General features: G+C 35.9%; 5 protein-coding genes across 5 annotated transcripts; 3 read left to right on the forward strand and 2 right to left on the reverse strand.

Annotated features, from left to right (window-relative positions):
* The first annotated feature begins 1,297 nt into the window (after positions 1-1,297).
* On the forward strand, positions 1,298-3,222 carry LOC106310847 (WEB family protein At1g12150). The gene is made up of 3 exons (XM_013748071.1): positions 1,298-1,318; positions 1,493-1,660; positions 1,747-3,222. Exons 2-3 carry the CDS (start codon positions 1,496-1,498, stop codon positions 3,220-3,222), a joined length of 1,641 nt encoding a protein of 546 aa, XP_013603525.1. The 5' UTR covers positions 1,298-1,318; positions 1,493-1,495.
* A 424-nt stretch (positions 3,223-3,646) lies between these two features.
* Positions 3,647-6,301, forward strand: LOC106312189 (pentatricopeptide repeat-containing protein At1g12300, mitochondrial). Its single transcript, XM_013749605.1, is given in 3 exon segments — positions 3,647-4,797; positions 4,799-5,565; positions 5,934-6,301. Coding segments are annotated over 2 exon segments (1,857 nt in total). The 5' UTR covers positions 3,647-3,684; the 3' UTR covers positions 5,543-5,565; positions 5,934-6,301.
* LOC106312190 (flavin-containing monooxygenase FMO GS-OX5-like) lies at positions 6,201-8,206 on the reverse strand. Its single transcript, XM_013749606.1, has 5 exons — positions 7,602-8,206; positions 7,444-7,514; positions 7,227-7,379; positions 6,832-7,050; positions 6,201-6,743 (listed from the first exon to the last, which is right to left on the reverse strand). Exons 1-5 carry the CDS (start codon positions 8,146-8,148, stop codon positions 6,354-6,356), a joined length of 1,380 nt encoding a protein of 459 aa, XP_013605060.1. The 5' UTR covers positions 8,149-8,206; the 3' UTR covers positions 6,201-6,353.
* Positions 8,207-9,380: 1,174 nt separating this feature from the next.
* Positions 9,381-11,870, forward strand: LOC106307800. Its single transcript, XM_013744861.1, has 3 exons — positions 9,381-9,651; positions 10,306-10,453; positions 10,561-11,870. The coding sequence occupies exons 2-3, from the start codon at positions 10,349-10,351 to the stop codon at positions 11,683-11,685; spliced, it is 1,230 nt and encodes a 409-aa protein (XP_013600315.1). The 5' UTR covers positions 9,381-9,651; positions 10,306-10,348; the 3' UTR covers positions 11,686-11,870.
* Positions 11,871-14,505: 2,635 nt separating this feature from the next.
* LOC106307641 (protein NRT1/ PTR FAMILY 6.3) lies at positions 14,506-18,982 on the reverse strand. The gene is made up of 5 exons (XM_013744651.1): positions 18,689-18,982; positions 18,317-18,494; positions 18,188-18,227; positions 17,441-18,015; positions 14,506-15,597 (listed from the first exon to the last, which is right to left on the reverse strand). Exons 1-5 carry the CDS (start codon positions 18,798-18,800, stop codon positions 14,733-14,735), a joined length of 1,770 nt encoding a protein of 589 aa, XP_013600105.1. The 5' UTR covers positions 18,801-18,982; the 3' UTR covers positions 14,506-14,732.
* Positions 18,983-24,219: the final 5,237 nt, after the last annotated feature.

A 24,219-nucleotide genomic window follows, 5' to 3' on the forward strand; every position in this document is an offset into this window, starting at 1 on the left:
TTATCGACACTTTCGTCTTTTTCGACAAAACACTAACACCCACCACACTGATCGCATGCTTTTTCTTGAAATTTCACAAAGATTGATCCACCAATTAGCTTACAGTATGTAATTATTATATACAAAAATAAAAATATTATGATATTCATAGTCATATATAACTCCTCAGAGATCTTGATTCTTCCTTTTTAGTCCCCTAAACCAAAATATTTTCCCAACATTTTGGACTCGTATACGTATTTAAAAGCTGTAGATTAATATTAAAGCTAAAACCAACTCTTACAACCCAACCAGTCATGCTAGGCAGCTAATCAATTATAAGCGCTATTAATAAAAGTTTAAACATATCTTATGTTATTAAAATATGTAACTTAATTAATTTCTCTTTTAATAATACCTTTTTGTAAAGGATCTTTTATAAATTATCTTCCCCTTCCTTTTTTTTTTCTTTTCAAGTCTATTTTTAAACTTATCTTATCTTTTATAAGATATGTTTAAACTTATTAATTATACATAGATTGTATCATGTGTTGTTAGGTTAATTTCTCAGTGGAAAACCAAATTGTGAAGATGAAGCTTCCATGTGAATTGGTGGAAGAGATACTCTACCGTGTTCCTCCTCTATCTCTTCTCCGATGCAAAACCGTTTGCAAACAGTGGAACACACTTTTAAACCACTTGTCTCTCGTCCGTCCTCAACTCCCTATATGGACTGGTCCCAAGATTTATTCGGTAGGCGTCAATCTCAAAGATGATCCAAAGATAGACATACGCGAGTTACATGTAGATAATCCTTATTTGAAGAATAATAACTATCCTATACCTTACAACTTCCTTCCTTGCGATGGCTTATTGTTTTGTGTCCCTCTTTGGGGGAATATCAATAGAGTCGTTGTTTGGAGCCCGTGGTTAAGACAGACTAGATTGATCGTGCCCTATTACTTATAACTTTTAAAGACTTCGAGTATACTGCATAACTTTAATATATATTCAATTTTACTATTCGACGTGGAGAATTAACATGAAGAGAATGTAGTTAGTTTGGTTTTTATAAAATAGAAAGTCAATCTTTGGCTCTTAAAAGTCAGAAGCAAAATAAACAAGTAAAGGACATTGAGACAGGCAGAGACGTGGGTGCAGACAGAAGAAAGAAAGGTGTCGTGCCAGTAACTAAGGTTCTAAATATAGACCGAAGAGACAAAAATGATACCAACCAATCAAAAGCCCCCTAATTGTAGAGGAGAAGGGATTATATAAAGAAGAAGACGATAACAAAAACACCAACGAGGAACACCAAGAAAGAGAAACTGATCACAAGGTACATGTCTCCTCCATTCATTCTATGCAACCTTCATCGTTTATATAAAAATACTCTTGGTTCTTTATTGGATTAGATACACAAGAAAGGCTTGAATATGACGGTCATGTGAGGATTATGGCCTTTGTTTAGTTTATGTATTGATTGAAAATGGTGTGCATGTGTTGGTTGTAGATAATGGCGAACATTAGAGTACAAAAGGGTCCAGAATCTCCGAGGACCGAGGTCGGAGAGATAGACACAAGAGCCCCGTTTCAGTCGGTGAAAGCTGCGGTGAGCTTGTTTGGTGAAGTAGTCTCAAGACAAAGAAGTACTACAAGAAGGTCTCGTCTCTCCTCTGAGGTAACTAATCCAAGAATCAAGAACGTGTTGTATCATTTTCCTAGATGCCTTGAATAGCAAGAAAACCATTTTTAAAAATGTTTCAGAGCGTTTGCGACAAAGAAACACAGCTAATGCTAGCCCACAAGCAATTCCTCAAGATAAAACAAAAGCTAGACAACGCTGAGATCACAAGATCTCGTGCTCTCTCCGATCTCTCAAACGCCAAGAAGACAATGGAGGAGCTTACCAACAAGCTCGAAGCTGTTAACAAGTCTAAACAATCCGCTATTGACACCAAAGAAACAGTCCAACAGCGAGAAGACCAGCTTGAGCATGACAAGTCACATGGCTCTCCTCCTCACCACCACGAGCTTGACGTTGCAAGAGAACAATATCTCTCCACCACCATTGAACTCGACGCCGCAAAGCAGCAGCTCAACAAAATCAAACAGAGCTTTGACTCCGCTATGGACTTGAAAGCCACGGCACTAAACCAAGCCGCAGAAGCGAAACGTGCGCTACAAGTAAACTCAGCCAAGGTCAACGAGCTTTCCAAAGAGATTGGTGATATGAAAGACGCGATTCATCAGCTCAAGCTAGCAGCCACTCAGAATCTTGAAGAGTATGCTAATATCGTTAAGGAGAAAGATGACTTAAGAGAATGTTACAAAACGGCAGTTGAGGAGGCAGAGAAGAAGCTACTAGTGTTGAGGAAAGAGTATCAGCCTGAGCTCTCAAGGAATCTTGAAGCTAAACTGATTGAAACAACCTCAGAGATCGAGGTTTTGAGAGAAGAGATGAAGAAGGCTCATGAATCTGAGATGAACACGGTCAAGATCATTACAAACGAGCTTAACGAGGCTACGATGAAACTGCAAGAAGCTGCTGATGAGGAAGGCTCTCTAAGAAACTTGGTGAATTCCTTAAGGATGGAGCTTGAAGATATGAGAAGAGAGCGCGAAGAGCTGCAGCAGAGAGAAGCAGAGAGGTTAGAGGTTGAGGAGAGGAAGAAGGTGGAAGCTCTCAAGGAAGAGAGCTTGAGACTCGAGGAGAAGAAGCAAGAAGCTTTGGTAGCAAGAAACGAAGCTGAAGAGATGAATAGAAAGATAGAGAACTTGAAGAAAGAAACCGATTCCGCGATGATAGCTGCGGAGGAAGCAGAGAAGAGACTAGAGCTTGTTATAAAAGAAGTGGAAGAGGCTAAAGCAGCTGAAGAGAAGGTTAGGGAGGAGATGAAGATGATATCGCAGAAGCAAGAGAGCAAGAAACAGGACGAAGAATCGTCCGGTTCGAAGATAAAGATCACAGTGCAAGAGTTTGAGTCTTTGAAACGAGGAGCAGGGGAGACAGAGAAAGCAGTGGAGAAGAAGTTGGGAGATATAGCAGCTGAGCTTGAAGAGATCAATAAAAGAAAAGCAGAAGCGGATAACAAGCTTGGAGCTAGCCTTAAAGCTATAGAGGAGATGAAGCACGCAACGGACTTGGCTCAGAAGGCAGCAGACTCAGCAGAAGCTGCAAAGAGCGTAGTGGAAAGTGAGTTGAAGAGATGGCGTCAAAAAGAAAATGTACAACATGCTTAGTGTCTTTCTTTGATTCAATCTTTGTATAAAAAAACATTTGTTTTATTCCAAAATAAAAATTATAAAGGTGAAGTTCAACATCACATGAACAACAACACATAGATATAGATCAATCATTTAGTAAAGGCATCACCTAAATATCTGAGAGGGATAACACTAATCAGCTTCTGTCTCGAGAAATCCTCATTAAGTAAACAAAATATAAAGGTGTAATCATCTGTTGAAGCGACGTCGTTTCATTAAGGTGTAATCATCTGTTGAAGCGATGTCGTTTCATTTAGTCGACATTACCAAAAACAAATTAAAATCACGTAAACAACGACACGACACAAAATTTAAATTGAACCGGAATTATTCACCTAACCGGTTTTCTTTGTTCTCTTCTCCGAAAATTTCCAGACCTCACTCGGACAAATCTATCTTGGTGTGCCCTAAGAGGAGGACGATTCAACCGAAGCAGCGATGATGTTGAGGACACAGAGATGGAAGCATCTTACTACTTTGAGATCGGTTCGTTCCCATTCATTTCAGACAGGTACTCTGAGAAATGCTTTCTTCTGCGAACGTGTCTTTTCTAGCGGTCTCACCAGCGATAGAAATCTCTCTTACAAAGAGAAATTGAGAAGTGGGATTGTTGGTATCAAGAAAGATGATGCTGTTGCCCTCTTTCAAACCATGACTGGGTCTCGTCCTCTTCCTACACTCGTCGATTTCAGTAGATTTTTTAGTGCAGTAGCCAGAACGAAACAGTATGATCTCGTGTTGGCTCTCTGAAAGCAAATGGAACTAAATGGGATTGCTCATAACATCTACACTCTCAACATTATGATCAATTGCTTCTGCCGGCGTCGTAAACTTGGTTTTGCTTTTTCCGCTATGGGGAAGATCTTCAAACTTGTGCATGAGCCTAACACTGTCACGTTTAACACACTCCTCAATGGCTTATGTCTCCAGGGTCGAGTTTCTGAAGCTGTGGAGTTAGTTGATCGTATGGTCCAAAGTCAACATGTACCAGATCTCATCACCCTCAACACTATTGTCGATGGACTTTGTCTCCAAGATAGAGTGTCTGAAGCAGTGGATTTAATAGATCGAATGATGGATAAAGGATGTCCAGCCGATCAGTTTACCTATGGTCCGATCTTGAACAGAATGTGCAAGTCTGGGAACACTGCCTTGGCCTTGGATCTGCTCACAAAGATGGAGCATAGAAAGGTCAAGCCTCACGTAGTCACATACAGTACGATTATCGATAGCCTTTTCAAGGAAATGGAAACCAAAGGTTTCAAACCAAATGTCTTTACCTACAACTCTATCATAGGAGGCTTCTGTAGTGCTGGTAGATGGGATGACGGTGCACAGTTGCTGAGAGATATGATCAGAAAAGAAATCACACCAGACATCATCACTTTCAGTGCTTTGATTGATAGTTTTGTGAAAGAAGGAAAGCTTACTGAGCCTAAAGAGTTGTACAATGAGATGATCACAAGAGGCATCGATCCTGACACCATTACATATAACTCATTGATATATGGGCTGTGCAACGAAAAGCGCTTAGATGAAGCCAACCAGATGTTTGGATCTGATGGTTAGCAAAGGATGCGATCCTGATATTGTGACTTATAATATCCTTATAAACGGCTACTGCAAGGCTAAACTGGTTGATGAAGGTATGAGACTTTTCCGCAAAATGTCTGTGAGAGGAGTGGTTGCCAATACAGTCACTTATAACACTCTCGTCCAAGGATTTTGTCAATCAGGAAAACTTAATGTCGCCAAGGAACTCTTCCAAGAGATGGTCTCTCAAGGTGTTCATCCTGGTATTGTTACCTACAAAATTTTGCTGGATGGGTTGTGTGACAATGGAGAAGTAGAAGAGGCTTTGGGAATACTTGAAAAGATGCACAAGTGTAAGACGGAACTTGACATTGGTATATATACTATCATCATTCACGGGATGTGCAATGCTAGTAAGGTCGATGATGCTTGGGATCTATTTGGTAGCCTCCCTTTCAAAGGAGTGAAGCCGAATGTCATAACATATACTATAATGATTGGAGGACTATGTAAGAAAGGGTCGCTGTCTGAAGCGAGACTGTTGCTTAGGAAGATGGAAGAGGATGGGATTGCGCCAGATAGTGGTCCATACAACACTCTCATCAGGGCACATCTCCGAGATGGTGACGTAAGCATTTCAGTTGAACTCATCGAAGAAATGAAGAGGTGTGGCTTCTCTGCAGATGCTTCCACTGTAAAGATGGTTATGGATATGTTATCGGATGGTAGATTGGACAGAAGCTTTCTAGACATGCTTTCTTAAATGCCTCATCCAGCTAAGTGCCGGTTAGTGTTTACAAGTTAACTGGGTTTTATTAGTTGAAACAAGTTTTTTTTTATGTCCAAGGGCAATGTGGCTTCTCTGGTCTGCCCTTAAATTACAACATAGGCATTGCTATGCGAAAGGTTTCTTGGCTTAGGAAAGGTTTTGGAAATTTTCTAGATGTTAAACACGACTGAGCAAGCTCTTCTTCAAGCCCTTTCTCACTATGCTCATCTGTATACTTTTGCTGTTTAGGTTTTACTTGTAATGTTATGAACAAATCTGTCATCTCTCTAGTTTGTTTTGGAAATTGTTTTTTCGGTACATGTCTCTGCACTGAAACGAACCTTCATGATCTGCTCTAAATGTCCTTTTCTTGGGTGGACAATAGGATGATGATATATACGGAAAACACTTTCTCAGAATCTGAACCTGTAAAGAATGCTCCATGATTCCAAATTCTCTCGCTCAGTCAAGTCGGTCTCCACTGATCTTCTTTTGCAGATCTTTCTCATCAGCTACCCTTTGAATGCTAATTGGTCAAGAAGAACTAGCCGAGAAACTTGGATACTAAGATGCTCCGATATGATTGAAATTTACATGAAACATAACAATAGGATTTGATGTGATGAGTTAAAAGAGATGGCGTCAAAAAGAAAATGTACAACATGCTTAGTGCTTTAATTCAATCTGTATAAAACATTGTTTGTTTTATTCCAATATAATAAGTATAACGACAATGAAAATGGTGAAGTTGAACATCACATGAACAACACATAGATATAGATCAATCATTTGGTAAAGGCATCAATCACCCAAATATCTGAGAGGGAATAACACTGATCAGCTTATGTCTCAAGAAATCCTCATAAGCCTCCGCAATGAGATGATCATCATCCCACTTATCACGGAACGTGTCTGATTGTGTGGCAAGTCTTACGTAGCCATCTTCTAGCTCCTTGTTTCTCCATTGTTCAACAGGTGGTTCACCAATCTGATCAGCTATCCAGTTGAGGTACTCAGCCTGACCGACGACACCAAGACGATGCGTGTATCTCTTGGGAAACCCGTTAGCATCACGCTTTGCATAGAGGGCGTTAGTGTCCTCCATCATTTTGTCTTCTGAAGGAAGTGTGACACGACCGGATAAAACTGCAGCCACCCACTTGCTTTGAAGCTCAAACAGAGTGAATAGTAATGTCTGAAGAAGGAAAAAAGTCTCATTAGGCGATGATTAGTCACACAAAGAAGCTTAGAGTAAGTAGAATAGAATGAGTGAGAGACTTCACCATCCAGGGTAAACCGATGAAGGAAAGCCCCGGAGCAAGTGCAGGAGGAAACACATGTTTGTAAAGCGGTCCAACACAGTTATCATCCACGGTGATATAGCCATTGGTATTGAGAAATGGGAAGTGATATATGTAACCGGTGCAGTGCACAATAGTATCTGCTTGTACAACTTTACCATTCTTGAAAACAATGGAGCCATCTTTGCATGCGGTTTCTATCTGCACAAACATATATTGAATCATGACACTTCTAATATGATCAGTTTTCTCAAAAATATCGGACCTAAAAGAAATATTTTTTTAGAATATTTTTTTTTTTAAAAAAGGCGTCTAACTACCGCCTAGCGATTTCTTGAACATTGGATATGATAATTTTCTTCTTTCATTTTCTTTACCATAGGGTGAAGCCATAGATTGTCGGCCCCGGGAAGCTTCTCATATGTCTCAGACGGCTTCGACCTAGCTGCGATATGGACTTCTTTAGCCACTCCTGTTAAGTCCTTGCTGATATCTGATCCACTAGCAAAGTTTCCTATCACTACCACAACCTTTCGAACATGTCAGGTCAATAAAACAATCAGTAAAAGGCTTATAAGTTATGTAAGAACATACCTGGTCTTTGAATGGATCAGGAACTCTGTAGTTGTGACTATGAAGTTGCTTCCCTGGCCATAGATCTATACCTAAAAACACTCAAAATCATTTCACATAAGTCAAACATATATTACTTCAAAAGTCAACGAAAGATTTAAGACTTTTTAATCAATTACCAGGAATTTGAGCAACACGAGGCTCTGTGTAGTGTCCATTACACACGACCACAGAGTCAAAGATCTCATTTCTGGACACCCCATCGGAGTTTCTTGATCGGATCTTCCACTTCCGACCATCTTGCTCGACAAGAACCACTTCTGTCCCGAACCGAACCATCTCCACGAGTTTGAACTCTCTCGCGAAGTCTCGAAGATACGCCAAGACTTCCCTGTGTGTAGGATACCTTCTCGGGTCTCTAGACTCGTCGTGTTCTGGTCGGGGAACGAAAGGGAAGTCGCTGTAACCCATACACTCTCTCGGGAGATTGGTCCGTAGCGAGTCGTAGACGCTAGAGTGGACTACGGTTCGGTTCGGATCGAGACTAAGCGGGTCCGGTTCGCTTTGAGGTGTGTACACCCAGAGACCTCCGACTTCTGTGTTGCGTTCGAAGACGACGACGGAGTGTGATTCCCGGCGTAGCTCTCGCGCAGCTACGAGTCCGGCGGCTCCTGCTCCGATCACTGCCACGTGGAGTGAGTTGATTGGACTGCAAGAGGGTGCCATTGTTGTTGGTTAAGAAATTGTTAGGCTCCAATCGTCTGAGGGGGCGGCAATCATTATATCATATATGATTATTATTTTTTTAATAATGCATGTTGATGAATGATGACAAAAAAAAAAGCATTATCTTTAATATTTTTTTCATGTGTGCTATAAACGGGTTGAAAGAATAAAACTGTACTTGATAAAGCAATGGATCTAGTTTCACTGTAGGTCAAATCATTATATACCAAAATGATAACAAATATCAAAATACTAGTTGACAAATAATAATAACATGCTAAATATAAAAAGTTAAAAATAAGTAATCACTACATCAAACGACAAATTAGTCAGTGTTTACGTTTTCAAAATGAAATATTCAAAGACATGCGTTTCCGATACATTTCCATATACTTCAATAGATTCTGATTTCAAAATGTTTCCTAAAAACCTCAATGAGTATTCAATCTAGATTTTACTATTCAACTAAAAAAAAAACCCATATATCGATAAAAACGTACAAGAGCCAAGATAAATACACTTTTGTAATACTTAAAAAACGCAAAATAAGATGGTAACAATGTTTCCGAATTATACGTACCCACAACGCGTAACACGGTAGAATCGAGCAAAATGGATCCTATCCAATTCTTCAAATTATTATTAAAAAAATTAAGATCGTAACGAGAGATAGTATAATAATTTATGATGATGATATTAATAATAAATGGTGGGCCAATGGTAAAAGCTGGAGACTGGGCTACAACCTACAAAGCCTCCTCTACTGTCTCCAAACTATGTATGCTCTACTGTCTCGGAACCATGTTGGGTCCTCTCTCTTTACCTCAACTCATACAGATCTGACCAAAATCTCCACTTCACGACAGCTGCAACAAAAACTATACTGTAGTCTGTATACTTTAATTATTTTTCTCATTTCACTTTTATTAATAGTATATACTAGAATAATTCGAGTTCTATATATATATATATATATATATAATATATATATATATATATATTATTTTTTTAAATACTGCTATTATCGTCACTTGTCACTAAATGACTAAAACAGACCCCATTGGGTCACAGTTAGAAAACAAAGGAAAAAGGTAAGGAATCCTAAAATCTTTGTCGAAAATAATAATAACCAAACAAAAAAGCTATTTATAAATCAAGAAAAAGACACCTCCTTTGATGTTGCACACTAACCAAAGACCCCTCTCTCTCTCAGATTTTTTTTTCTCTCTTTCAGATTTTTTAGAGTCTCCTCTCTATTATCTCTCTGGCTCCTCTTGATCTAGTTTTTTAAATAATTTTTATAAATTTTATGTGATAGTTACAGATACACGTTATATATGTGTGTATGTATAATCTATCTATATTGATGGAGACAATAACCATTCGTACCTGACCATTTCTTCTTGTAATACTTTTTTTTATTCTTCTTTCTCTTTTTTTTTTCCCGTCTCCCAGATCTGCTTCCTCAATCTTACCATTGGAAAGCTTCAAGCTATTTTCAGGGTAATTATTTATTTTGAGAAAAAAAACAGCTCATCGAATTATTAGATTCTTATTTATATAATTTTATATATATATGAAGTCCCAAGTTGTACTATGCTTTTTGTTCGTCATGAAGTTGGTTGATGCTTTTCCTTTTCCCCTTATAGCTCTCTCTAACTGTTAAATCTGGATTACGAAAACATATGTATTGTTCTTGTGAATAACGAACCAACCTCTGCTATATATGGTTCTTTTTTCTGATCAAAGCGTTTATGGAATCTTCTATTATAGGATTCCTACTTATTTACATGTTTTTAGATAAATACTTAAATCATATAATCTTGTAAACCCGTTTATGGAAGCTTTGTTTTGATTGTGGTAATGATTAGTAAATGCAAATTAGGTAGGTTCCGTTCAATAGAGGTTTTTAAGATCAACTCTAATTTTGTGTGTTTTAATTTTGATGAACATTGCTCTTGTTGTTCTACTTCTACTTCCTTGGTTCAAACGTTATAAGTTATAGAATAAAGCTTCCATGTGTACGCTCTAGTAGCTCATTTTCTTGTTAGTTTCTAAATGTGTGTGTTTGTCAATGTCGATGCTATGAGCAGTTTGATTTAAGGTTTTGATCATCTCATTTATGCCATCTGCGTCTCCATTGTTCGCATTTGATAGGGACAGGACCAAACAGTTAGTTGGATCGTAGAGGAAGAAAGCCATGTACTTCTTCGGTTTGTCCAAAGAAGAAGTGTTGTCACAGAAACATGTTGTATCATATAAAGAGACTTTTAAGCAGAATCCAGTCACTCTGTTTGGGAGACAGGTTAGCTTATTCAGATTCTAGTCTAGTCCAAAGTTTTTGACCTTTCTGATGTTTCTTGTTAAAAAACACACGTTAGAATATATGATCTTGATAAGATTTTATTTCAGGTGTATCCGGTGAATAGCAAGACCTCCATGTCTGTTGATGGGTCTATGAAGATGAAAGATATCGATCTTCGTCTTCCTGGAGATCACTATGCTCATTTAGAGACTGGATTTCATTCAGCGTTTGAAGCTAATAAGGAGAAAGAAGCGTTGGCCACAAACTGGAGTGGCAAGAGAGACCCAAAAATTGTTATTGATCTTGAAGAGCTTCCCACAACTGAGGATGGTACTGAAACAGAACCATCATGCTTAGCTGGTCAGATCAGCTCATACAGTCTAAAGGTGGTGGATCAACCTCTTGTAAATGATGGTAGTGCAGGTTTACTAGATCTAAATAGAACCCCGGATGATGAGTTGGTCTTCCAACCCGAACCTCATTTCTGTTTCTTACAAGATCTCAACTGTCCTTACGTCGAAGAGACTGAAACAAGCTGCGAGAAGAGTGGAGTAGATGATGGTCCTACGTCACATAGCTCTCCTAAATGCCAAAATGTACATGAAAAGGACGGTACAGAGTCTCCAGCTTCAGATACTTCTTGCTGCACCACTGAAAACAACTTAAGAAGAGGTTCACTGGATCCTTCTTGCCGTACCCGGCTTGAGTTTCCTGTCTTACTAGAGAACGAACTTTGTAATGAGGAGGAGGAGGAAGAGTTCTCTGAAGTTATGCTAATGGCAGCTGAATCCTTAGTCCACATATCAGCAGTTTCATATCAAAATCAAGACTGTCAAGATAAGGTCGATAAGGGTAACGTGGAACCGAGATGCTGCTCCTGCGATTCATATGAGCTACACACATTAGGAATAAGAGAAACCAACACGGAAGAAGAGTTCTGCGTGTCATCAAAGGCTATGGATAAGCTTAATAACATCACAAGAGAGGACAAGAAAGAGTTTGGACTCAAGCTGAGGAGAGGAAGGAGAATGAAGAACTTTCAGAAGGAGATTGTCCCGAGCTTAGCGTCCCTCTCAAGGCACGAGATCCGTGAAGACATGAACATCTTGGAAGCGGTTTTGAGATCAAGAGAGTACAAGAAGATGCAGGGGAAAACGAGAGATGTCAAACTCGGAGCAAACACAAGAAACAAACGTTCGGTGTCGCAGAGGTACGTCGGTAAAAGAAGGTGAAAACATGAATGAGTTTTATATATCTTCATGGGTTTCAGATTCTATCTTTCAATTGCTTCATTGTGTAATCTTTTAACAGTCTTTTTTTGTTTAACTAAGGACATTGATTATTGTATGAGGAAAAAGCTAGTGAGCCGATGACATTATGTTTCTCATTCTTTCTCAAAATGTTACTTAAGTAGCTACTGGTTTGTAAATGAACGTTTTGATAGGAATAAATTTGAATGTGTTCTTAGAAGTTTGGAAAAAAAAGAGAGTTTGGAACAGTCTATGTTGTTGGAATCTTGAAACGCACAATAGTTCGTAATCCAACATTAAACTATAGTTTATGGGCCATGGCCCATTAGTATCAGAGGCCTGTAATATTTTCATAATTCCGTTTTTAAACTGTAGAAGCAGGTTTAGATTTGTACGCCCAAATTTGGGGTTCGAATTCCAGACTATACATAGATTATAGGATGCAAAACATATTGAGAATTCCAAAATATTGTAGGCAGAAACATTCGTTGTAATCGTCTATTGCGGAGAGAGTCTGTTTATCGAAAATGTGGAACCGTCCGTCTATCCAAGAGTTTCAGAGGGAGATTCATCGTAGAATCACTATCAGTAGAGTTGTTCATCAATATCGCATATGTTAGTGGTAGCTGATCATCATATCTAATATATTTAAAGATTATATGATGATTTAATATGTATTACTCAGTGCTAAAATTTGTTGCCGTTTTAAACTTGTGTGGATTAGTTTCGGTTTAAATTTTCAAGTAGTTAAGTGTTCTAACCGGCCATGCTGATTATGCCACTTTGGGTTGAGAGTTTTCTTATGTTGTATTTGTTTTGTATGTGTATTTTATTGCCATGATTTTATTTTATTGTATATTCTGACCAAAGTTTTAAAATATTATATTAATTATTTAGGGAACTTTAATCATCTTATTGGACTAAGGACTAATTACTAGGATATCCAATCTAATATTTTGTTTCCTTTTGTAGTGTCGAGCAAATAATATTTGACTCAATAAACCAATTTGAGATTATTTTACTAATTTATGTGAGTGTCGAAAATTTCTATTTTTTAATGTTCTAAAAATTGCTAGGCGGGTTATGCGCCTTATAGAGAAAGTTTGTTTAGGCGGACGTCCAAGCCGATTTTTGAATGCCTAGACTGATTTTTTAATAAATCGGTTTGAAAAAAATTGTTTCGTTCGTTCGCATGGACCGATTTTTAGAACACTTCTATTTCTCATTTACATATTCATCTTTGTTTAAGTTGCTAATGATTTTTTTTCCTACTTTATTTAAAAGGGAAGTATACTAAAAATCATAAATTACGTGATTGGGTGGGGATTTTTTTTTTTTTTGGGAACTAAGGGTGGGCATATTTGAGAAATCATAATATTAAATTATCATTTTATATCGGAACACTAGATTCGAGTTGGGAGACAAATAAACGTGCACAGAGCATTCCTTACTATTTTATATCGTAAGCACATGGAGAAATTGCAAAACAAGGTTCCAGATATTTAGCTCTTCTGTGATTATGGAACAAATGCATGATGGGTCTATCTTTTAGGGACATCAAGCCAGTTCGCAAATAATTCCACTCAATAATTGGTCGGAAAAAGATAATTATAGCAGAGTTATTTGCTTAACTTCTCACAACAATAAACTGTAGACTAAAGAAAATAGAAGACTATTCTTCTTGATCTTTTTTAGTGGGGAAAGACCTAGCTGATATTGGCTGTGATTCTTTTGTGCTAATTGAATGTGATTTCCCCATTAAAAATATACTCCCTTCGTTTCAAAAAAAATATCACTTATACACATTTCACACAGATTAAAAAAATAATAAAATATATTAATATATCTTTGATGACAAATATATATATATATATATATATTAATATATCCTTATTTATCATACAACTATTTAAAAAAAAAAATATTTTAACTAAACATCTATTGGTTATTTAAAATAACAAGAAAGAGATTTAATATGAAAATTTACATTAGAAATGTAGAATGACATTTTTCTAAAATAAAATAAAAAGTAAAATAATATTTTGTTATGAAACAGAGGGAATACATAATAGTTTGCGGAAATTATCAAAATCTTTGTTTCTTCTCCATTTATATAAAATATAAACTTTTTAAAAACTTAACTAGTTAACTGCTAATATAAATATTTATAATGCTTTGATTATAAGATCTTAATTAAAACTAAAATATCGCCACTAGTTTAGGTGTTCTAATCTAAATTATAACAAGCTAGCTCACTATATGTTGCATATGAAGAAATTGAATTTTCCATGCTGGTAAGTAATCATTGTAAAATATTTAGTAATATATATGTCTCCGCATAGCACACACTGGCCGTGTGTGACCCCAATAATTCTTATCCCATCGATCGTCAGCATAGTTGACCCCAATAATTCTTGTAACCAACGCGGTTGGCCTAGTGGTAGTTGGGGCCCATAACCAATACGCTCCCCGCAGGTTCGATTCGCGTTGGTCACCCGGGCTAGGGTTAAATCCCAAGAATACGTGGAGTACCGTGGACCTCGCGGGAATAGTCGGTTGACCACGGTCGCCGGAAACCCGCGATTACCTTTAAAAAAAAAAAAAAAAAAAAAAAAGTTGAAATATCATATAAAATGAACTAGTGTAATGTAAGGGACCATAATAAATGGTATTTGATCATTGTCACAGACTCACAGAGTTTTAATGATATTTTTGGACTATCTCCCTAATTATTAATGTCACTTGACCAGTAATCACCAAGTTACCAAAAAGGACTATTTGAAAGAATCAGACAACTTGAAATTCAAACAAAAAGACGTTAATTGCGTTAAATCTTAGAAATTTTACAATTTCTGCTTTTTTACAAACCCAAATGGGAAAACATTAACCTTTATCCCTTATCGGTCGGGGCATTATTTGTGTGGACTCAGAAATAAAAGATAACTGAAAAAAACATCATGGAATATACGACAAAATTTAAAATCAAATTCAAACATATCAACATAGACACATTATTCATCTTCATTAGATCAATGGCCCATTGGAATGTCTGGCTCATCTTCCAACTCAATCCCAAGGTCAGCTAGTCTCTTCTCCTTGTAGACGTACCACTTGGAGAAAACAAGGAAAACGAGGAAGTTCAAAGCAACAATTATTGCCACAAGCCAATAGAAATTGTATAGACGGCCCTTGTTGAGATCATCAGCTATCCACGGATGAGCTTTATCAGTGACTTTCTCAACGATGGTTACGAGAACCGAGCTGAAGAAAAACCCTAAAGCCAATGTGCTCAACAATAAACCCGTGCTCATTGTTTTCATACCTTTAGGACACTCTCTCAAGAAAAAATCTAGCTGTCCTGTGTAGATCAACGCCTCGCCGATACCCACAATAAGGTATTGTGGGATGAGTAGAGAAAACCCTAGAGGAAGGGTTTTGACTGTTGGACCGTGGGCATGTGCTGTTCTAAGACGTTTGATCTCGACCAAAGCAGCTACGGCCATACCCGTGGCTGCGAGTAAGAGACCCAAACCAATGCGTTGAAGCGGTCTCAGACCGTGGGGGTAGTTGAATAGCTTTTTGCATAGGGGAATCGCGAGACGGTCGTAGACGGCGGTGGTTAGGAGGAGGCCACCAATATAGAATACGGCCATTGCGGCTGGAGGAATCTCAAAGCTCCCAATGTGACGGTCCATGGTCTCGGACTGCGCCACCGATAATGTCGTTAGTTGAGCATGGACAGTCCAAAAGAGGATGCATGTTGCCCAAATTGGTAACATCCGTACAATTTGTTTCACTTCCTCAATATCAGTTACTGTTGATAGTGTCCATTTGTTGTATACGTTTTGGGTCATTGCCATTTCTTGGTCCTTTATCGCTGCTTTATCTAACGACCTATGGCATCAAAAATAATACAAGGAATGATTAGAACATAACAGGAAGTGGATTGTTAGGTTAAAAATAGGCCTAACATATCTTCTTTTTGAAAAATAAAAAAAATATACTGCTTAAGCATCGTATCAACATGATGTGAATAATCTGGACTTCTAGAGATAAGATAGTTACGTGGAATCTTTTGAAAGTAGCAAGAAACAGCAATATGCGCCTATATGCAAATTATTTTTAAAAGAAAAAAAATATTTTAAATAAGGAAAAGGTCTAAAAGGTCTAATAGATTTTTCTAAAATTTTCAGTAAACTTAGAAATTCTCAAAATAGACAAATTGAATGAAACAAAGAGCACGCAAAGCACGTGACCATAGGATTCTGAAGCCTAACATGGGTCTGGCCCGGTCGAGGTGTGTAAAGTAGTGGAGGTCTTACAACACGAAACATGATCGTTCTTGCTACAAGACAAAACAATGTCTCCCTAACTTGTCGTTTCTTTTTTTCTTTTTTTATTCCTATTATTCCAAAACTAGGAGAAATTCAAAATATCTAGAGATGGTAAAAAGATTCTTCATAAATTGTCTAGAATTAAAAGTAATTTGATTCCTTTGGATTCTAGTGTGTTTACCTAGGCATGCATAGGGATTGATGCATAAAAGATACAGTACTTGGTTGGCAAAACAGAAAAGAAAAAGATACCGTACTCAAGTGGGGAAGAATCACGAGTCAGGTATATGAGTCCATATGTTTAAGCTTTAAAGCAAGAAAATCTACTGAATACAATAATAATATACTGATAAAATCAAACAAATTGAAATATGATGTCACCACAACTTGTGGCTAAAGCTACTCTCTTTTTGTGGTGAACAATTAATTCAACAGAAGGTGTGAAATTTTCTAAGATTGTCCATTTCTATGTAAATAGTAAAGATGGAGAATACTACTCCACTTGCACATCCCTAATGACTTCTCTTATTTTCTTACCTATATGTATTGAACTTGACGTGCTATCTAACGTACGTACACACACAGATACAAGTGCAAGGGAAAAAAACAAAAAAAAATTAAAAAGCAAACCAATCGCGGACCGCCGCGAGTCAGTGTGGTCCGCGAACAGTGTAAGAAACTCACTAAAATCGGTTCTTAATTAATAGTTTTTGTAACCGATCCTTAAGGATTTTGTGGGGACCCACGCACTAAAAACCTCACTAAGGACCCCGGATAAACATGCATATTATTAGATAATATTCCCTCCGTTTCTAATTGTAAGTAGTTTTGTTTAAAAGAACGAATATTTAGAAAATTGTTATTTAAAAAAATATATCATTTAACCAATTAATTCAACCAATTATTAAAAATATAACATTATTTCATTAGTCACACAATATCCAATAAATGAAAAAGATGCATTGAAATATGTAAACTACTTATATTGTGAAACAAACTTTTTTTTGCTAAAACTACTTGCATTTAGAAACGGAGGGAGTATTTATTTCCCCGTAATAATAAAAATATTCAAGCCCTTTAAACTGGATTCTAATGCCAAGTAGGCATATAATGAAAATTTGTGTGGTCCCCTTTTAATTAAAGGACACGACCTTTTCGAGTTATTTCATACCCACACAGCCCCCACTTTTAATTTCACATTCCCGAGTCTATACTATCACGTTCAGTTAACCAACATCTCAATTATTCGACTCTAACCTTTTTAACAAAATAGAAATTGTCAAATTTGAATGTTAAAAATATTTTAACCTTTAGGAATCTTAGGTGGGATTTGCTTCTTTTAGTATTCTGTTTAAAATTTAATGAAATGAACAGGGTTAATATATCAGAGATAGAAATCATACCGGAACTGATTGGTATGCGGCAACTTTTGTTTACTCTTCATCGAACCTTCAGCCGCAATAACATCGTCCAAGTCATATAGAAACGACGGGTCCGATGGCAACTCGAGCCGCCTATTCCTCCACGCCGCCACAAGAACCGTCGCAACTTGCGTCATCGGGCTACCAATCAACTTCTTGAAACGGTAGCGATTAGTGCCGGCCAAGAAAATGCTTAGTGAAAGCACGATTGCCAACGCGCAAATGCCATAGCCCCATTTACGTCCAACATCATCTTGTATGTAGACAAGGACCGTCACGGCCAAAAGAGAGCCGACGTTGATACAAAAGAAGAAACGGTTGAAGAAATATGTCATTTGTGACCGTTCTTTCGGTTCGGTCTCGTCGAATTGGTCTGACCCAAAACCGGAGACGCTTGCCTTCACTCCTCCGGTTCCTAGGGCCGTAAGGTATAAGGCTAAGTATAGGACCGTAAGTTGTATTCCACTCGCTTGTACGCAATGAGACGAGGTTGTTGGATCGCATCTTGGTGGTCTCAGTCCCGGTATGATAGTTGAGAGGGTTAAGATCGAAACACCCTAATAGTCAAAGTCATCACATAAAAATTATTTTTTTGGCAAAATTAAACAAAAATAAAGACTTATGTCGTTTACTATTTTGATCGATTATTAAACTAGTCAATAATTACAATTTCTTGATTTTCTTGGCTATCATTTTTGGCAAGGCGAAAGGGACTTGTAAGGTCCTTACCGTGGCTTGGATAGCGGCGAATATAGCAATGGTTAGGTACCTAGATGAAACAAAATTAATTAACTCAATCAACATGAGCTAAAAAGAAAAGATAAAACGTAATGAGTTTATTTAAATTTATATACTAACCTTCCAAGAAAGGTGTCCGCTATGAAGCCACCGAGGAGACATAGCATGAACGAAGTTCCGAGGAAGTTGGTGACGGTGTTAGCCGCCGTTGCATTGCCTAAATGCATAGTTCCCGTCAAATACGTCACTAGATTAACGCCGATACCTAACGTCGTCAACCGCTCCACCGCCTCAATACCTTCAAGTAATTATCAACAAGAAGTTAGATAGATCCAGGAAAAAATGATGCCCACAAGAAGAAACTCCAACCCATTTAGAATAAACATATATACCGTACTAAACGGCCATAACTGTTCCTTTGTTTTTGTCTTTTGCATATATACTGTTGGTAGATTTTGCTCTCCAACTTTTATTGTATGTGATTATACTTACAGAGAATCATGGCGGCGCTGGCCCATCCACCGGTCTTAGAACGATCGGCTGGGCGGCCTTGGAAGTCCCAAGCATCGAGAAGGGTTTGTGTTTTAGTTTCAGGTAGAGACATATCTTGAAGATTGATGGAAGATTTTTTTTAAAAAAATTTCTTAGAACTTCTGTTCTTTTGGGGACAGTGGTTTACAAGCAAAGAGAAAAGGCTGTTTTGTTTTAGAGCTTTTGGTTTCTTTGGTGATTTTAAAGGTGTTCATCTTTGGACTCTTGATGCCTCTATTTATACTGGGAAACTTCCCGAGTTAAGAAAACATTTTTTTTATTTAGTTTTATACTACAAAATTAAAAAAAAAAGTGACACATGCGTGACTCTGATGAGTGTTGTTTGATTGGGGAGAGAATTATCATATAAAAGTAATAAATAGGTAGAAAGAGAAAACTGACAGAGCAAAGCCAAATATTACCACTTCCTCTGACTCTATAGGACTTATGAACTTTTTAAGTTAAAAGTCATTTTGTCACTGACTCAATGGGCATCAGATGCATCAATTTACTCACCATCATGAGCCATTATTATGTCTCTGACAAAATGGGGCAATAAATATGTAAAAACAAAAACAAAAAAACATTATTCGAGTATTCTTTATTTTCATAAAATATGTCTTTTATATTCTTTTACCAATTTTTTTTTATTTTACGGCTGAGATATGAATAATAATTCAAAATAATTGGCTGAGGCGGTAAAAATGCATGTTTATCATTTAATGCTAAATAACATTTTCGTTATTGTTGATTTGCATTATTGTACATTTCTTTTTCGTTTGCTAAATATCTAGCTCTTGTAGGTCCATTTTGTTGTTCAGAGCATGTCTTTAGATAATGCTAGATTTGTTTGTTTCCTCCTTTGAAAATTGTAACAAAGTATTCCCTTCATTCCCAAAAGGAAAATTTTTTAGATATTTTTTTTGTTTCACAAAGATAGATTTTATATATTTTTAAGGTACTTTGTATATTTTTGAGAAACATTAATTACAAATATTTGAATTTATTAGATTTAATTGGTGGAGAGTAGTTGAAAAGTGTGTAAAAAAATAAATAATAAATTAAACTGCCTACATTTATTATGTTCTTAATAGACATGAAATCTCTAAAAAAATCTTATTTTCGGGAACAGAAGTATTAATATGATTTTATTATTTTTTCTTTAAAAGAACTGGTGGTAGGTTTTACAAAAGTGAAAACCTAGTTGATATATATATCATTTATTATCATGTTGGTGTATGGATACTATTTTGTTTTAAAATCTTTATTCTGATTTTATATTCCTCAATTTAAATTCATGTGCAATAATTTCTTGAAATCTTTATTCTGATTTTATATTCCTCAATTGAAATTCATGTGCAATAATTTCACTTTCACAGGTAAACAAACGATTCTAATCCAAAGTAAAACAAAAAAAATGACATGCAAAGAACTTTCAGAAATACTTGCACATTTTCAAATTATACCTTTATCAAGTAGTACTTGAGAATTCCATAAAATCGTATGAAAATCTGTCAAAATATCTTATCGGAAGTTAATAAAAGTTAACTTAGGTATTTGACACAACACTGAAACTAAATATTTGTATAATTGTTATTACATTAATGTACCAACTGTTTTTCCTTTGTGTTAATGGGAAAGTCTAGCTTGAGATTTAATGGCTCAAAATGTATGCTTCTTAAACGCCACTAAAATGAATCATGTTGCAATATAATTAATATTAACTTTTTAATTATCTAACTTTAAAGTGAAATAAATTAATGTAAAGTGTCTTATAATAATCACAAGTGTTTATTTTTTCTTTTGAGCTTTGCAACTTCAATGGTTCTCTTTCTCTCGTGAGAAAATAAGAGCATAAAACAGAGAAAGAAACAACAGAGAACAACACAATATTTAGAACAAATACAGGAATAAAATAATTAATTTATCTTAAAATTGTGCAGAGAAAGTAAGTTAACTGGTTTTATTGATCAGTCTTCGGTCTATGTAACATATCCAATACAATTTTTTGAAACACTCCAAGAAAAGTAAGAAACTATATTACAAAGAATAACTAAACACACATTAATTTATATTAGTTTCTAAAACTAATAAATGAACTTTAAACTTTAATATAAAATTCAGACAATTTTGTTGTAGATTCTTTGTCGTGAATTATGTGTTCTCAATCTCTGAATCACCGATAAGCGGGCAGCTAAATTTTCAAAACCCATAAACAAGCACCTTTTTAGCGTTCATAATTCTTTCTTTCTTTTTTGGACAAAAGCGTTCATAATTCTATATATGTAAATATCCCCAACAGTCCATTAGTTTGTACACATCCAAAGATTGCGGAACAGCGAACAAAGGTGACAAGTGACAATGAAGAGTCCCATCCAAAAAGAAGAGGGAGAACGAGTAATGAACCCAAATTTATTATCTTCTATATTGAACTAAATTGATAAATATATGATCTGGAAAAGAAAAATAAAAAAAATCAATAAAATAGATTATAATAATCTTAAATTTTAAAATGGAAAATAAAGATGTAAATGGATGGATCATAATTTTTGGGCGGAGTTACTTTAACTTATAGGTATATCTCAGGCAGGTCCCAGTTTTTTTTTGGCACGTGAGAGTTGTGGGACAGCCAGAGATTCTCCCACAGAGTTGACTCGGTCATTTCAAGAGGATGAATCCATGATAAAATTAGCACGAACACCCAAAAAATAAATAAACGAAAAACTATATAGTAGTACTAATTTTAGCTTAAGTTTTAGTTAATTAATCTAACTTGTCACGATAAATGATAAAACGTTATTTGTGTAAGCAAAACGTTATTTATTTATTCTGGTATGATTACCCAAACCACCTCAAGTTTGAGTAATAGAATAGTCGTTTGTTGCAAAAATAAATTTATTTATTTATAAACTATTAAAGTTAAGATTTATAATTTATATAACATTCGTGTAATTCATTCACTACTCAGGAGTGGGATGATTTTTTTCTTATTAATTTTCATAAATAATCAACCAGCAATATGCAATGATATTTTTAAAGCATAAATCATTATTCTTCCTAAAATCTCATGTCGGAGAAAAAAAACTCAACTTCCCCTCCAAATGAGTCGTTTAACCAAGTGACTTTTCAAAGCTGAAAACATGATTTAAAGTGATTGATACTCACTCTGTTTCATAATAAGTGTCATTCTAACATTTTTTTCTTGTTATACAAAAAGTGTCACTTTAAAATTTTAATGCAAATTATACTTACTTTCAGGTGAAAATTAATTGCAAACTGCATTGGTTTTATAAATAATTTTATTTATTTCAAATACTATTAGTCAGAAAGATGTAATTAATAACAACTTCCAAATACTTCCGCTATTTTTTTAGTCTGTGTGAAAAGTGTCAAAGTGACACTTATTCAGAAACGGAGAGAGATAATTTGCTACCAACACTTTTGCAGTAACATTGCAATCTCGAGGCAAAGTCAGCCAAGGTACATAATTTTTGTTAGCAAAATATTGTGTTAACTCAGATAAATAATTTAAATAAAGCTGTAGAGTCTAATGTGTAACATTGACAAACATAATGATCTGATAATAACTATGTGATATTTATATTCTAGCAGGTGACGAATGAAGAAAAAAATATTTAGATTCAATTTTATAAACGGATTGATTGAATCACAAAGCAGAAGAGTATCGAATTAAATATATGGGTATGAATCCTTCGGAGGATCCCAAAGGCCATGGTTGACTAAACATTGGAATGACAACTTGCTCAATAATAGAATGTTAAACAATATTGTGAATATATATGTTTTGAAATTGGTTTCTTCTTATTATAGAGAGGATTATGTTAAAGTTATCGGTTCGGCGTCTTGGATTGATGATTTCATCGTTATGAAATTAGTAAACAACGTGTTTAGGAGAAATATGTGACTCATTTGGATGGTATGGAGGACATCCACTTGTCACAAAATGGTGAAACAATAACTATATTTTTTCTGTCTGACGTCACATTTCAGTTTGGTTTTTATAAATAAAATTAAATCATAACGTTTTGTTTTCATTAAGTATGATTTGTAATTTTAACCAACAACGTTCCCCCACCCCCCGGTTAAATCATTGTAGGCACTGGCAAATACAAAAGAATTTCATAATTTCAAGGGGCAGTTGTGAAAGTGATTTTAACCAAGTTTGCGAAAGGATTATAAGAGATTCTACATTTCAAATATACTGCATATTGATTTTGATTTTTTGACAAGGTCATAAAGTTTTTTCTTTTTTTTTTGAGAAAGAACAAGGTCATAAAGTTGTTAACAAACTATTACAATGAGAAGTTATAGTTTGCCTTTGCAAACCACAAGCAAAATGACATTAGTATCTATATGATCGCTTCTGCGAGATTTTGTTTTTTAAAAAGTGCACAATTTCTTACTGAATGACTTACTTCTATTTACACTTTAGATTTAATTTAATTCTTTTTTTTGCTTACCGATTTATTTGAATGTAAAATCAAGATAAATTGAGGAGTCAAAAATATCGTTTTATGAATATAATCATGTTAGTCATATACTCATATTCGCACGCGAAGCTCTCAGCAACAAAACACAATTTATCTAGTTAAATTAATCACATTTAGAAATATCGAACTCATTTGTGATTTTCAGATAATAATCTTTAACAAGATAGTACCAGCTTCGAACTCAAATTTAACAATATTAAAATGATACTCACCCAGTTAAATGAACCGTAGTTGAGTTATTCTATAATCTAGGTGTCTCTAGTCGGACTCAATATTTAAAGCGAAGAAAATAAAAGAAACAACTGTTAACTAGATTAGATGATGACGAATGGGCGGCACAAGCTCTCTCATCATAATAAAAAGTCAAATCCTAAATAACGAAAATTTGAAATAATGTTTTTGACTTTGTGGGACAAAACTAAGTTACCCCGCATTATTATTTTTTGGTGTAATTTTATTTTTGTTTTTGGTAAAAGAAAATGTGGTTAATAGTCCATGCAAACGAAATTGAGTTTGAGTGAGATAATGCCTACAAAACACTCCTTTACCACTGGATCAACAACATTATCACGAAAACATTTAGTTCATGTTTGAATGCATCTATGAGACCTAGATTGTAACGGTCCGGTTCCTGGTCCAAAAAATTTCATAAAAAAATGAGTTTTTCTACGGTCCATTTGACAAAAATCTAGGGTTCCTTTCATCTTTTCCTATAAAAAGAGATGCAACCCTTCTTTTCTCTCTCTCATTCGGAAACTTGAGCGAAGCTCTGCAGAGATTTAGAGAGACTAGAAAACCCTAGCCGTCAAGCTTCTCTTTTCATTTTCTCTCTTCTTCTCTCACGCCTCTCTCTCTCTCTCCCCCTCTCCTTTCTCTTTCTGTTGGATATCTTCCTCTCTCCTCGCCGAGGGTCCCACGAGAGCAAGCCGAGCCGCCGGTGGTGGTGGTGGTCGTCGTCCAAGTGGTGGTGGGGTGATCGTC

Source organism: Brassica oleracea, chromosome C8 (genome assembly GCF_000695525.1).
Source record: "Brassica oleracea var. oleracea cultivar TO1000 chromosome C8, BOL, whole genome shotgun sequence".
NCBI classification, from domain to species: domain Eukaryota; kingdom Viridiplantae; phylum Streptophyta; class Magnoliopsida; order Brassicales; family Brassicaceae; genus Brassica; species Brassica oleracea.